Here is a 12,067-nt window from a genome sequence, read left to right on the forward strand (position 1 = left end):
CTACCCATCTAATCTTCAGATAGTTGTTGACAATACTGTCTTTGTATGGGGACTTGCTGCTCTTTTGGGTTTAACCATTCTTTTCTTTTTACTTATGTTGGCATAAAGAAACCATTTCTCTTCACAGTAACGCTGCAGGATGGGAATGATCTTCGTTGTTCACGATCCAACTGATGACGAACAAGTAGAGACGCACACATGGGCACCCGCCGATATTTCATTTTGGCTTAGACCATGCGATACCCATACACCCGATTTTTGAACCTTCCGCGTTGCGCGCAAATGTCACAAAATGATGAAACGATCACAATGGCCACATTTGCCAGTTCTCGAGTGCACCAAAGTGGATCATTGTAAATTAGTGTGTTTAAAGTATCTTTATTAATCATTGAAAGTCATCCTGAATGTGGAAAGTCACTAATGCAAAACGATCATTCTTAAGACGAGAAAAACATTTTCTTGCTGTGCTGTGTCCTATAGCACTAACCCAATACATAGCGAAAATGTTTCTGGCGGCCCCTGCTGTTGTCGCCTCTCTACTGAACTCAAACAGATGAACATACCGGAAATGTTCCGAATTCTTGATTTGGCCATCAATTTTCCAGTGTCCACATCGCCACCCAGTATTCCCGAATGAGAAAATGACAATATTTCAACTGAAAAATCGTAATAGTGAACTACAAATTTAAAAAAATGTCAATCAATCAATAAACTCATGGCAACCAGAAAACCAACATGCAAAACAAAAACGCTCTGATTGTATGCATCAACCTAACCTACTATGTACAGAGAAATGAGAAGGGAAACAAAACTTCAAATTTTTCTATGCCGCATTAGAACACATGATGACAACTACTTGTAGTTCGAACTTAGGTTTCCAGGTTAGTATCCGAGTCGAGGATTTTCCATCCTTCCACAATATTTAGTCGATTGTCACAATCTTCTTTCTGATGCTCTTTGAACAGTAGTCATTTGAGACTTCGTTAGTGTTACGTCCGATTTTTAACCGATCCGAGAGTTTTCGCTCCTGCAACGTCCGTTGATGCGAATGTCTTTTTCTGCGACCCCACTATTACTACGTGAAGCGCACAACATCTCGATGTTTCCAAGCTATGACTGCGCGAAAGGAAATTATTGCTAGTTGCCAATCCGCGCCTATATCTGAAGAAGGCATAAGTGTTGACCCGAATCTATATGTTTGAAATAAGTTACTTCGATGATATGGCTGTGGTTTTCTTTAAATGGACTTGTAGTCCGGGGTGATATGTTACAATACAGCATCACCGGTCTATTGCGGTCTAACTGTGTTGGTGAGGCAGTATTCCCACAGGGCAGTGACTGCGTTACTGCAATTCACTTTGGAGGTGTGGCGGTGGGACTTGTAGTCCCGTACCACCCTCTGACGGTGATAGTACTACGTGAGTCAGGCAGAAAAATTTTGCCTAACATGGTCAGGTGAAGGTGTGGCGGTGGGACTTGTAGTCCCGTAGTCCCGTACCACCTGGTGATGCTTGGCTGTGGTAGTTCGTTTTCTTTATTTGTATCATCAGTCACCGTCCCACGTCTGCGAGAACGATGGTTTTCGTGAAGTCGTACAACAATCATTGGAAGGGTCCAGGCCGCGAAAAAGCCTTATGGTTTGGGGAATTTTTACGTAGCTTTCCGCGGGTTATCTCATTATTCTGCATGGCACAGTGGATTTACAGAAGCATGCATCTGTCCTTACAGACGATGTCCACCGCTGTATGTGGTTTGTTTTTTCTGGTACGATGGTATCTGCCACGGGAGCAATGAACTCTGTCACACAGGTCGCAGTGTATCTGCGTGGTTCAGAGATAAGCAGGATGAGTTTATTGAACTCCCCTGGTCACAAACTTCTCTGATTTAAGCCCTCTCTAGAACTTGTGAGACCACGTCGATTGGGCTGTTGGCGCCATTGATCCTCAAACGAGAAATCAAGTGCAGCGGATGACGGTGCGATAGTCGGCATGGCTGCACACGACTGTGGATCGTAAAATATAAGCTTTCACTTCCGGAGATATCACAATTAATGAAATATTCCGGGCATTAACGAGCCAGGGTGTGAATAGGACACAGAAAGAAGCTGCGATCCCTACTGAAAATGTCCTCCCCAAATTGGTATGAAACGTAGGGTTTTAATGTAAAACCCATACCATAAGGCATAATTACTCGGAATATTTCATTAACTGTCATGGCTGTTGAGTACCTTCCAGAACCTCACTGGCCATCTTCCTGTGCGTCTCGCAGTAGTCCGCGCTGCAAAAGGTGATTAGTCAAGTTTTCCAATCGAGTGTGTAATCGATGTGTTTAAGCGGGCAATACTCAACACCACTCAGAATCTCAGCGCTTGAACGCAACTTCCACCTGAGAAGAAATACTGTTCCCTCATCCTTGCAGGACATACCACACCCGTCACGTACCTTGAGTCAGGGGATGTACTTGTTTGCGAAAAGGCAAGTAACCATTTGGGGAATGCGAAGACGTCATGACATTGCGGATTGTCAGCACGGTGACCATCTAAGTGAATAAAGCCGTATAGATAGCTTCCTGACAAGAAACATGCAATGACCGCACACTCTCTTAGGACAGTTATTTACATAACTAATGTAGTGACCACTGTGCGGCAGCAGGCAGACGGGCATCGTCACTGCTGCGCCTATAGACGACACAGGCCATTGGGTGCCAGTCGAGTTTCTGATGCCCTTACAGCATCAACACTGAAGTGAAGGCTACGAGGAGACCGAACTTTACAAACTGTATTTGTTATCATTATAAACACCCAGTAACATGTGTTATGGTGCAAGTTAATATCTCTTCATTTTGTCACATACCCAGAGGTGCGTTGGTGCATGTCAGAGTACGGTGCAGCGAGTAAGTGTGCACATGTTTTCAGACGTTCTAATGGTGACTGTGTGTTGAAAATGGCCCAAAGAACACACATTGATGACGTTATGAGAAGTAGAATACTAGAGCGACTGGAGGCTGGTCAAACATATCAGGTCGTATCACGGGCCCTCCGTGTGCCACAAAGTGTGATCTTAAGATTATGGCAACGATTCCAGCAGGCAGGAAACATTTACAGAGGCTACAGTACCGGGTGTACAACACCACAAGAAGACCGATATCTCACCAGCAGTACCCGCAGACGGTCTTACTCGGGGCCATACTGCAGCCACAGGAACAGTTGTCTCCAGACAGTCTACAGACGACTGAAGAGACATGGTCTACTCGCTCGTAGACCTGCAAGGTACATTCCACTGACGCCTGGTCACAGGAGAGCCCGTAAAGCCTGGTGTCAAGAACACAGTACATGGTCATTGGAACAGTGGTCCCAGGTTATGTTCACGGATGAGTCCAGGTATAGTCTGAACAGTGATTCTCGCCGGGTTTTCATCTGGCATGAACCAGGAACCAGACACCATCTCCTTAATGTCCTTTGAACCTGTATGGAGGTCGTGGTTTGATGGTGTGTGGGACGGGATTGTGATTGGTGCACGTACACCCCGGCATGAGTTCGACAGAGGAACTGTAACAGGCCAGGTGTATCGGGACGTCATTTTGCACCAGTATGTCCGCCTTTTTCTAGCGCAGTCCCACCTTCCTCCTGATGTCTGATAACGCACGGCCACACCGAGCTGTCTTCGTAGAGGAGTACCTTGAAACAGAATACATCAGGAGAATGGAGTGGCCTGCCTGTTGTCCAGGCCTAAATCCCATCGAGCAAGTCTGGGATGCTCCCGGTCGACGTATCGCTGCATTTCCTCATACCCTTACGACACTTCAGGAGCTCCGACAGTCACTGGTGCAAGAATGGGAGGCTATACCCCAGCAGCTGGTCGACCACCTGATCCAGAGTATGGCAACCCGTTGTGCGGCCTGTGTACGTGTGCATGGTGATCATATCGCACACTGATGTCGGGGTACATGCGCAGGAAACAGCGGCGTTTTGTAGCACATGTGTTTCAGGACGGTTTTCCCAACTTATCACCAATACCGTGGACTTACAGATCTGTGTCGTTTGTGTTCCCAATCTGCTTATGCTATTAGCGCCAGTTTTGTGTAGTGCCACGTTGTGTGGCACCACGTTCTGCAGTTATCCTTAATTTATGAGCATGAGTGAAGGACAATAAGGTGAAAGTGGTTCCACATTCCCTTATAGCCATCCAGCAGCTAGCGAAGTGCGAGCGCTACGTAAATGGCGGAAGTACTGACCTCCATAAGTTCGAACTTGAGCTTCTGGATCGGCAACTTGGAGGCGAGCCGCAGCGTGCAGTTGTGCCTGCTGTAGGGCCAGCGAGAATTGTCCTGCTTGCAGTGCGAGCGGAAGTAGGCAGGCGGCATACACTCCACGTAGCCAGTAGACGACAGGAAGCACCTTGTGTTGACCAGGGACGATTCGTCTGGGTCGTCCTGCCACCTGCAAAACACACAGTTCCATTGTCGATCAATGTTACAAGCATAAATCACACCCACAGGCACACGGAGCCCTTCACGGTGGCATTCTGGTACCTCATGGTACTCACAACAGCTTCGTGAATTGGCTGCAAACGTCCTCGTGCAGCTGAAGTTAGTCGTTTAGACCGAAACTGGTTACTGTAATTAATAAATAAGTATCTACTGTGATCTGCCTTGGTTCTTTTCATTTATACTGTTAAATGCGATCGCTGTCGTTCCGATATGGCATCAAAACCTGTACGTCATTTATACGAGGAGCGTTTTTTCTGAAAGTAAGTTGATTCCATTCGTGGTTATAATAGAATCAAATTGCGTGCATGTGGAGTATCGTCTCAGTTGTGTGACTGGATTTGTGATTTCCTCTCAGAGAGGTCGCAGTTCGTAGTGATACACGGTAAATCATCGAGGGGAACAGAAGTAATATCTGGCGTTCCGCAAGATAGTGTCACAGGCCCTGTGCTGTTCCTGATTTACATAAATGATCTAGAAGATAATCTGAGCACCCCCTTAGATTGTTTGCAGATGATTCTGTAATTTAACGTCTAGTAAAATCATCAGATGATCAATTCCAATTACAAAATCATCTAGAGAGAATTTCCGTATGGTGTGAAAAGTGGCAGTTGGCACTAAACAAAGAAAAGTGCTATGCCATCCACAGGGGTACTAAAAGAAATACGATAAATTTTGGGTATACGATAAAACGCACAAATCTAAGAGCTGTCAATTCGACTAAAAACCTAGGAATTACAATTACGAGCAACTTAAATTGGAAAGACCACATAGATAATATTGTGGGGAAGGCGAAAGAAAGACTGTGCTTTTTGGCAGAACGCTTAGAAGGTGCGACAAACCCACTAAAGAGACAGCCTACATCACACTTATCCGTCCTCTGCTGAAAAATTGCTGCGCAGTATTGGATCCTTGCCAGGTGGTATTGGCGGACGAAATTGATGGGGTGCAAAGAAGGGCAGCTCGTTTCGTGATATCGCGCAATAGCGGTGAGAGTGTCACTGATATGATACACGAGTTGGGGTGTCAGTCACTGAAACAAAGGTGGTTTTCTTTGCGTCTAGATCTATTTACGAAATTTCTATCTCGAACTTTCTCTTCTGAATGCGAAAATATTTTGTTGACACCCATCTACGTAGGGAGAAATGATAATCATAATAAAATAAGAGAAATCAGACCTCGAACGGAAAGCTTTGGGTGTTCCTTTTTCCCACGCGCCATTCGACATTGTAATGGTAGAGAAATAGTATGAAAATGGTTCGATGAAACGTCTGCCAGGCCCTTAAGTGTGAATTGCCGAGATAACCATGTAGATGTAGATGTAGAAAATGTAATTCCCACACATTTTTGGCTACAAGACCTTATTTATCAACGTAATCTCCGTTCAATGCGACGGTGATACATCACCTTACGGGTAGCGCATGTATGCTCGCACGGTGCCACTCTGTTGGTGGATTTGGTAACCAACGTCTTGCTGCATCAATAATCTCTCCATAATCCATGTAAAGCTTCCCGCGGAATCGCTCATTCATTGGGGCAAACAGAGGGGGGGGGGGGGGGGGGCGGAAGGTGCGAGATCCGGGCTCTAATCAAATCAAGTATTGTGAGCTCCTGTCGGAGTGCGCAAACTTGTGTGACACCTTCCATTGTCATGGAGAAAAAGTTAGTTTGCATTATTGTGTTGACCAACAAACTGAAGCCGTTTCTTCTATTTCGTGAGGGTTTCACAGTACACTTAGGAGTTGATCGTTGCACCATGAGGGAGATCCTGAAGACAGTCACTATGGCTTTACTGGTTGAGGGTGTGAGTTTGAACATTTTCTTCTGTGGAGAGATGATGTGGCACAACTCTATCGATTGTCTTTTTGTTTTCGGTATGAAGTGATGAGGCCATGTTTCTTCGCCTATGAATACGTTAGACAAAAAATTGTTACGATCAGCATCGTGACCCTCAAATGGTCCTTCGTTGCTCATTGTGATCTTTTGTTAGGCGACGAAGAACCCCAAGTGGAGGACGAATTTGTCAGCACTGCCAACAGAAGGAAGAAAGAAAGATTGGATTTAACGTCCCGTCGATATCGTAGTCATTAGAGACAGAACACAAGCTCGGATTGTGTCAAGGATGGGGAACGAAACCGGCGGGGCCCTTTCAGAGGAACCTTCCCTGTATTTGGCTGGAGCGATCTTGGGAAATCAGGGTAAACGTATATCAGGATGGCTGGATGCGGGTTTGAGCTGTCGTTCTCCCGAATGAGAGTGCAGTGTGCTAACCACTGCGCTACCTCGCTGGGTCACTACCAACAGGGACGCCCAGAGCAGAGAGGTGCTTGATTGTGAGCCGTTGATCACCACGAATGAGAGTGTCCGCCCGCACGTTCCGATACTGTAGGAGTCAGAGAGGTCTGCAGCCGGCCGGCACGCGAGGGTAGCGACAGGTTTGTGCGACGTGGTTGCGGTGATGACAGGTGCGTCGCACAACGACTCGCCGTGGTTTTGTTCACTGCCAGATCTCCGTAGACATTCTCCAAGCGCCTATGAATATTTACAGTGCTCTGGTTTTCCGCTAAAGCAAACTAAGTGACTGCACTCTGCTTGGAACTCATTCTTCGTTGCAGACGTCATTTTGAAGGCAATGTATAGTTCCACCAATTATCGGAACTTCGTGAAACGCCAGTGGCTGAAGGTGGAATACTCCATGATGTTCCACAACAAATTCCGCATTTTTTTCAGTGAAAGCTGGCCGTAAAAAAATGTATTCCATTCTTATTGAACACCCCTTGTTACCTTATTTGTATGAGGAGTAATACCTTTTCATCACATCAAAATTAAAAACAACTTTTGGCTTAAAAATGCAGTTCCTTTTTAGGTCTTTCTGTGTGGTAGTCCCATCAACGGGCCACTAATGCCGACGTGACGTTCGATCGGGAAAAGTGGCCACACTCCTCGGCATGAAAAGTGTCCTAGATGTATAACCCAGTAAGAATTAGTTACTTCCGTACACCACCTATAATACTACATTACAGACTGAGGTCTAAAACCTTTTGTGAAAAAAGGTATCATCCATCATTCTAAACCTTTGTGACAATTTTTAATTAAATAATTTATATTAATTTTATTTGAAACTGTCTTTGCTCTGTTGTATTTGGTCTAATACCAAAATCTGATTGTAAACGATCTCCTCCAGCTGCTTGGAATGGTTTCAGATATGAGGGCATCAAGATGTGTAGAAATTATGTCAGTGTGCCATATCAGCTGACATGGGATGTAGTGTCGTTGGCTATTACCATATCACTCGTCCTAGGAAGGGAAAAGTGGCCACTATGTAATCATCAGAAGAGATGGATTTAGTTCCTGCATCTCCATCTGAATAAACACTCCGCAAACCGCCTGAAGGTGTGTACTGGAGAGTACATCTGGTACCAGTACATGTTCACTTGCGATTGGAGCGTGGGAAGAATGACTGTCCGCAGCTCGTGGTCGTGCGGTAGCGTTCTCGCTTCCCGTGCCCGGGTTCCTGGGTTCGATTCCCGGCGGGGTCAGGGATTTTCTCTGCCTCGTGATGACTGGGTGTTGTGTGATGTCCTTAGGTTAGTTAGGTTTAAGTAGTTCTAATTCTAGGGGACTAATGACCATAAACGTCAAGTCCCATAGTGTTCAGAGACATTTGAACCATTTTTTTTTTTTAAGAATAACCATCTATAAGCCTCTGTATTATCTTTAATTTCTCGTCGTGGTCACTTCGCGAAACGTATGCCTTTTCCCGTTAAATCCTTCCTTTTGCGCTAAAAAATATTTGATGTAATACCTTGTAAAATGTGTAAGAGGCAATATTCTATTAATAACCATGTTTGATAATCAGCATTGGCGACCGAATACTTCCGGCATAAGAAGTCAGCCTCATTCTGCCAACGGCCATGTCAAAGAGGGCGGAGGAGCGGATAGAGGTTCAGGGCACTCTCTTGTCCTAGGGGTGGGAAATTGCCCCTAAAGGCGGAAGAATCAGCAATGATCAACGACATGAGGATGCAGAAGGCAATGGAAACCACTGCATTAAAGACACGTAACGTGTATCCACAGGACATGTGGCCTGTAATTGAAGAAGTGTCATGATGATCTCTCCATTGGCAAAAGATTCCGGAATAGTCCCCCATTCGGATCTCCGGGAGGGGACTGCCAAAGGGGAGGTTACCATGAGAAAAAGATTGAATAATCAACGAAAGGATAACGTTCTACGAGTCGGGGCGTGGAATGTCAGAAGCTTGAGCGTGGTAGGGAAACTAGAAAATCTGAAAAGGGAAATGCAAAGGCTCAATCTAGATATGGTAGGGGTCAGTGAAGTGAAGTGGAAGGAAGACAAGCATTTCTGGTCAGATTAGTATCGCGTAATATCAACAGCAGCAGAAAATGGTATAACAGGTGTAGGATTCGTTATTAATAGGAAGGTAGGGCAGAGGGTGTATTACTGTGAACTGTTCAGTGACAGGGTTGTTCTAATCAGAATCGACAGCAGACCAACACCGACAAAGATAGTTCAGGTATACATGCCGACGTCGCAAGCTGAAGATGAACACATAGAGAAAGTGTATGAGGATATTGAAAGGGTAATGCAGTATGTAAAGGTGGACGAAAATCTAGTAGTCATGGGCGACTGGAATGCAGTCGTAGGGGAAGGAGTAGAAGAAAAGGTTAAAGGAGAATATGGGCTTGGGAGAAGGAATGAAAGAGGAGAAAGACTAATTGAGTTCTGTAACAAGTCAGCTAGTAATAGCGAATACCCTATTCAAGAATCACAAGAGGTGGAGGTATACTTGGAAAAGGCCGGGAGATACGGGAAGATTTCAATTAGATTACATCATGGTCAGACAGAGATTCCGAAATCAGATACTGGACCGTAAGGCGTACCCAGGAGCAGATATAGACTCAGATAACAATATTGTAGTGATGAAGAGTAAGCTGAAGTTCAAGACATTAGTCAGGAAGAAACAATACGCAAAGAGGTGGGTTACGGAAGTACTAAGGAATGACGAGATACGTTTGAAGTTCTCTAACGCTATAGATACAGCAATAAGGAATAGCGCAGTAGGCAGTACAGTTGAAGAGGAATGGACATCTCTAAAAAGGGCCATCACAGAGGTTGGGAAGGAAAATATAGGTACAAAGAAGGTAGCTGCGAAGAAACCATGGGTAACAGAAGAAATACTTCAGTTGATTGATGAAAGGAGGAAGTACAAACATGTTCCGGGAAAATTAGGAATACAGAAATACAAGTCGCTGAGGAATGAAATAAATAGGAAGTGCAGGGAAGCTAAGACGAAATGGCTGCAGGAAGAATGTGAAGACATCGAAAAAGATATGATTGTCGGAAGGACAGACTCAGCATACAGGAAAGTCAAAACAACCTTTGGTGACATTAAAAGCAACGGTGGTAACATTAAGAGTGCAACTGGAATTCCACTGTTAAATGCAGAGGAGAGAGCAGATAGGTGGAAAGAATACACTGAAAGCCTCTATGAGGGGGAAGATTTGTCTGATGTGATAGAAGAAGAAACAGGAGTCGATTTAGAAGAGATAGAGGGTCCAGTATTAGAATCGGAATTTAAAAGAGCTTTGGAGGACTTACCGTTAAATAAGGCAGAAAGGATAGATAACATTCCATCAGAATTTCTAAAATCATTGGGGGAAGTGGCAACAAAACGACTATTCACGTTGGTGCGTCGAATATATGAGCCTGGCGACATACCATCTGACTTTCGGAAAAGCATCGTCCACACAATTCCGAAGACGGCAAGAGCTGACAAGTGCGAGAATTATCGCACAATCAGCTTAACAGCTCATGCATCGAAGCTGCTTACAAGAATAATATACAAAAGAATGGAAAAGAAAATTGAGAATGCGCTAGGTGACGATCAGTTTGGCTTTAGGGAAAGTAGAGGGACGAGAGGCAATTCTGACGTTACGGCTAATTATAGAAACAAGGCTAAAGAAAAATCAAGACACTTTCATAGGATTTGTCGACCTGGAAAATGCGTTCGACAATATAAAATGGTTCAAGCAGTTCGAGATTCTGAAACAAGTAGGAGTAAGCTGTAGGGAAAGACGGGTCATATACAATGTGTACAACAACCAAGAGGGAATAATAAGTGTGGACGATCAAGATCGAAGTGCTCGTATTAAGAAGGGTGTAAGACAAGTCTGTAGCCTTTCGCCCCTACTCTTCAATCTGTACATCGAGGAAGCAATGATGGAAATAAAAGAAAGGTTCAGGAGTGGAATTAAAATACAAGGTGAAAGGATATCAATGATACGATTCGCTGATGACATTGCTATCCTGAGTGAAAGTGAAGAAAAATTAAATGATCTGCTGAACGGAATGAACCGTCTAATGAGTACACAGTATGGTTTGAGAGTAAATCGGAGAAAGATGGAGGTAATGAGAAGTAGTAGAAATGAGAACAGCGAGAAACTTAACATCAGGATTGATGGTCACGAAGTCAATGAAGTTAATGTATTCTGCTACCTAGGCAGTAACATAACCAATGACGGACGGAGCAAGGAGGACATCAAAAGCAGACTCGATATGGCAAAAAAGGCATTTCTGGCCAAGAGAAGTCTACTAATATCAAATACCGGCCTTAATTTGAGGAAGAAATATCTGAGGATGTACGTCTGGAGTACAGCATTGTATGGTAGTGAAACATGGACTGTGGGAAAACCGGAACAGAAGAGAATCGAAGCATTTGAGATGTGGTGCTATAGACGAATGTTGAAAATTATGTGGACTGATAAGGTAAGGAATGAAGAGGTTCTACGCATAATCGGAGAGGAAAGGAATATGTGGAAAACGCTGATAAGGAGAAGGGACAGGATGATAGGACATCTGCTAAGACATGAGGGAATGACTTCCATGGTACTAGAGGGAGCTGTAGAGGGCAAAAACTGTAGAGGAAGACAGAGATTGGAATATGTCAAGCAAATAATTGAGGACGTAGGTTGCAAGTGCTACTCTGAGATGAAGAGGTTAGCACAGGAAAGGAATTCGTGGCGGGCCGCATCAAACCAGTCAGTAGACTGATGACAAAAAAAAAAAAAAAAAAAAAAAAAAAAAAAAAAAAAAAAAAAAAAAAAAAAATGATTTGGTAAAATACGTCAACGGACAAAAATTGGTTAGGTGGAGGAGACGTCACCCAGATACCGTGCAAAACCACCGCTACACTTTATAATTGCATCAGTTATTTATTTCACCGAGTGAAGTAAGGACCAATTTTCTACAGAGCTCAGGTACGCCGTATACAGCTGATGTTGGTCGTTCTTGATTAGGTTCCGTAGAGCTCCCAATCTGCGGGGACGCTGATTGCTGCGTTTCACCCGTACTTCCAAATTTCTTATGTTATTAAGGTTCAGTGATGCAGTGAACCAGTCCAGACGGTGAAGTTGGCTTTTATCATTTTGAAACATATAGAAAACAGGGCGACACTTGGTTTCTGAGAACTTTCATACAAACGCCCTGGTTCATATTTACGCTAAATTAAATAAGTATAATTGTAACCTGAATAAAGCCGCAAACACCTGTTAACTGATGATT

General features: G+C 44.2%; 1 protein-coding gene across 1 annotated transcript in view; it reads right to left on the reverse strand.

Annotated features, from left to right (window-relative positions):
- The window catches only part of LOC124612883 (neuronal acetylcholine receptor subunit alpha-3-like), a 140,069-nt gene that overhangs the window by 88,488 nt on the left and 39,514 nt on the right, over positions 1-12,067 (reverse strand). The window contains exon 5 of the mRNA XM_047141332.1: positions 4,234-4,438. Coding sequence (XP_046997288.1) covers positions 4,234-4,438 — 205 coding nt within the window. The remainder of the gene's footprint in view (positions 1-4,233; positions 4,439-12,067) is intronic.

This window comes from Schistocerca americana, chromosome 4 (genome assembly GCF_021461395.2).
Source record: "Schistocerca americana isolate TAMUIC-IGC-003095 chromosome 4, iqSchAmer2.1, whole genome shotgun sequence".
Taxonomy (NCBI): Eukaryota; Metazoa; Arthropoda; class Insecta; order Orthoptera; family Acrididae; genus Schistocerca; species Schistocerca americana.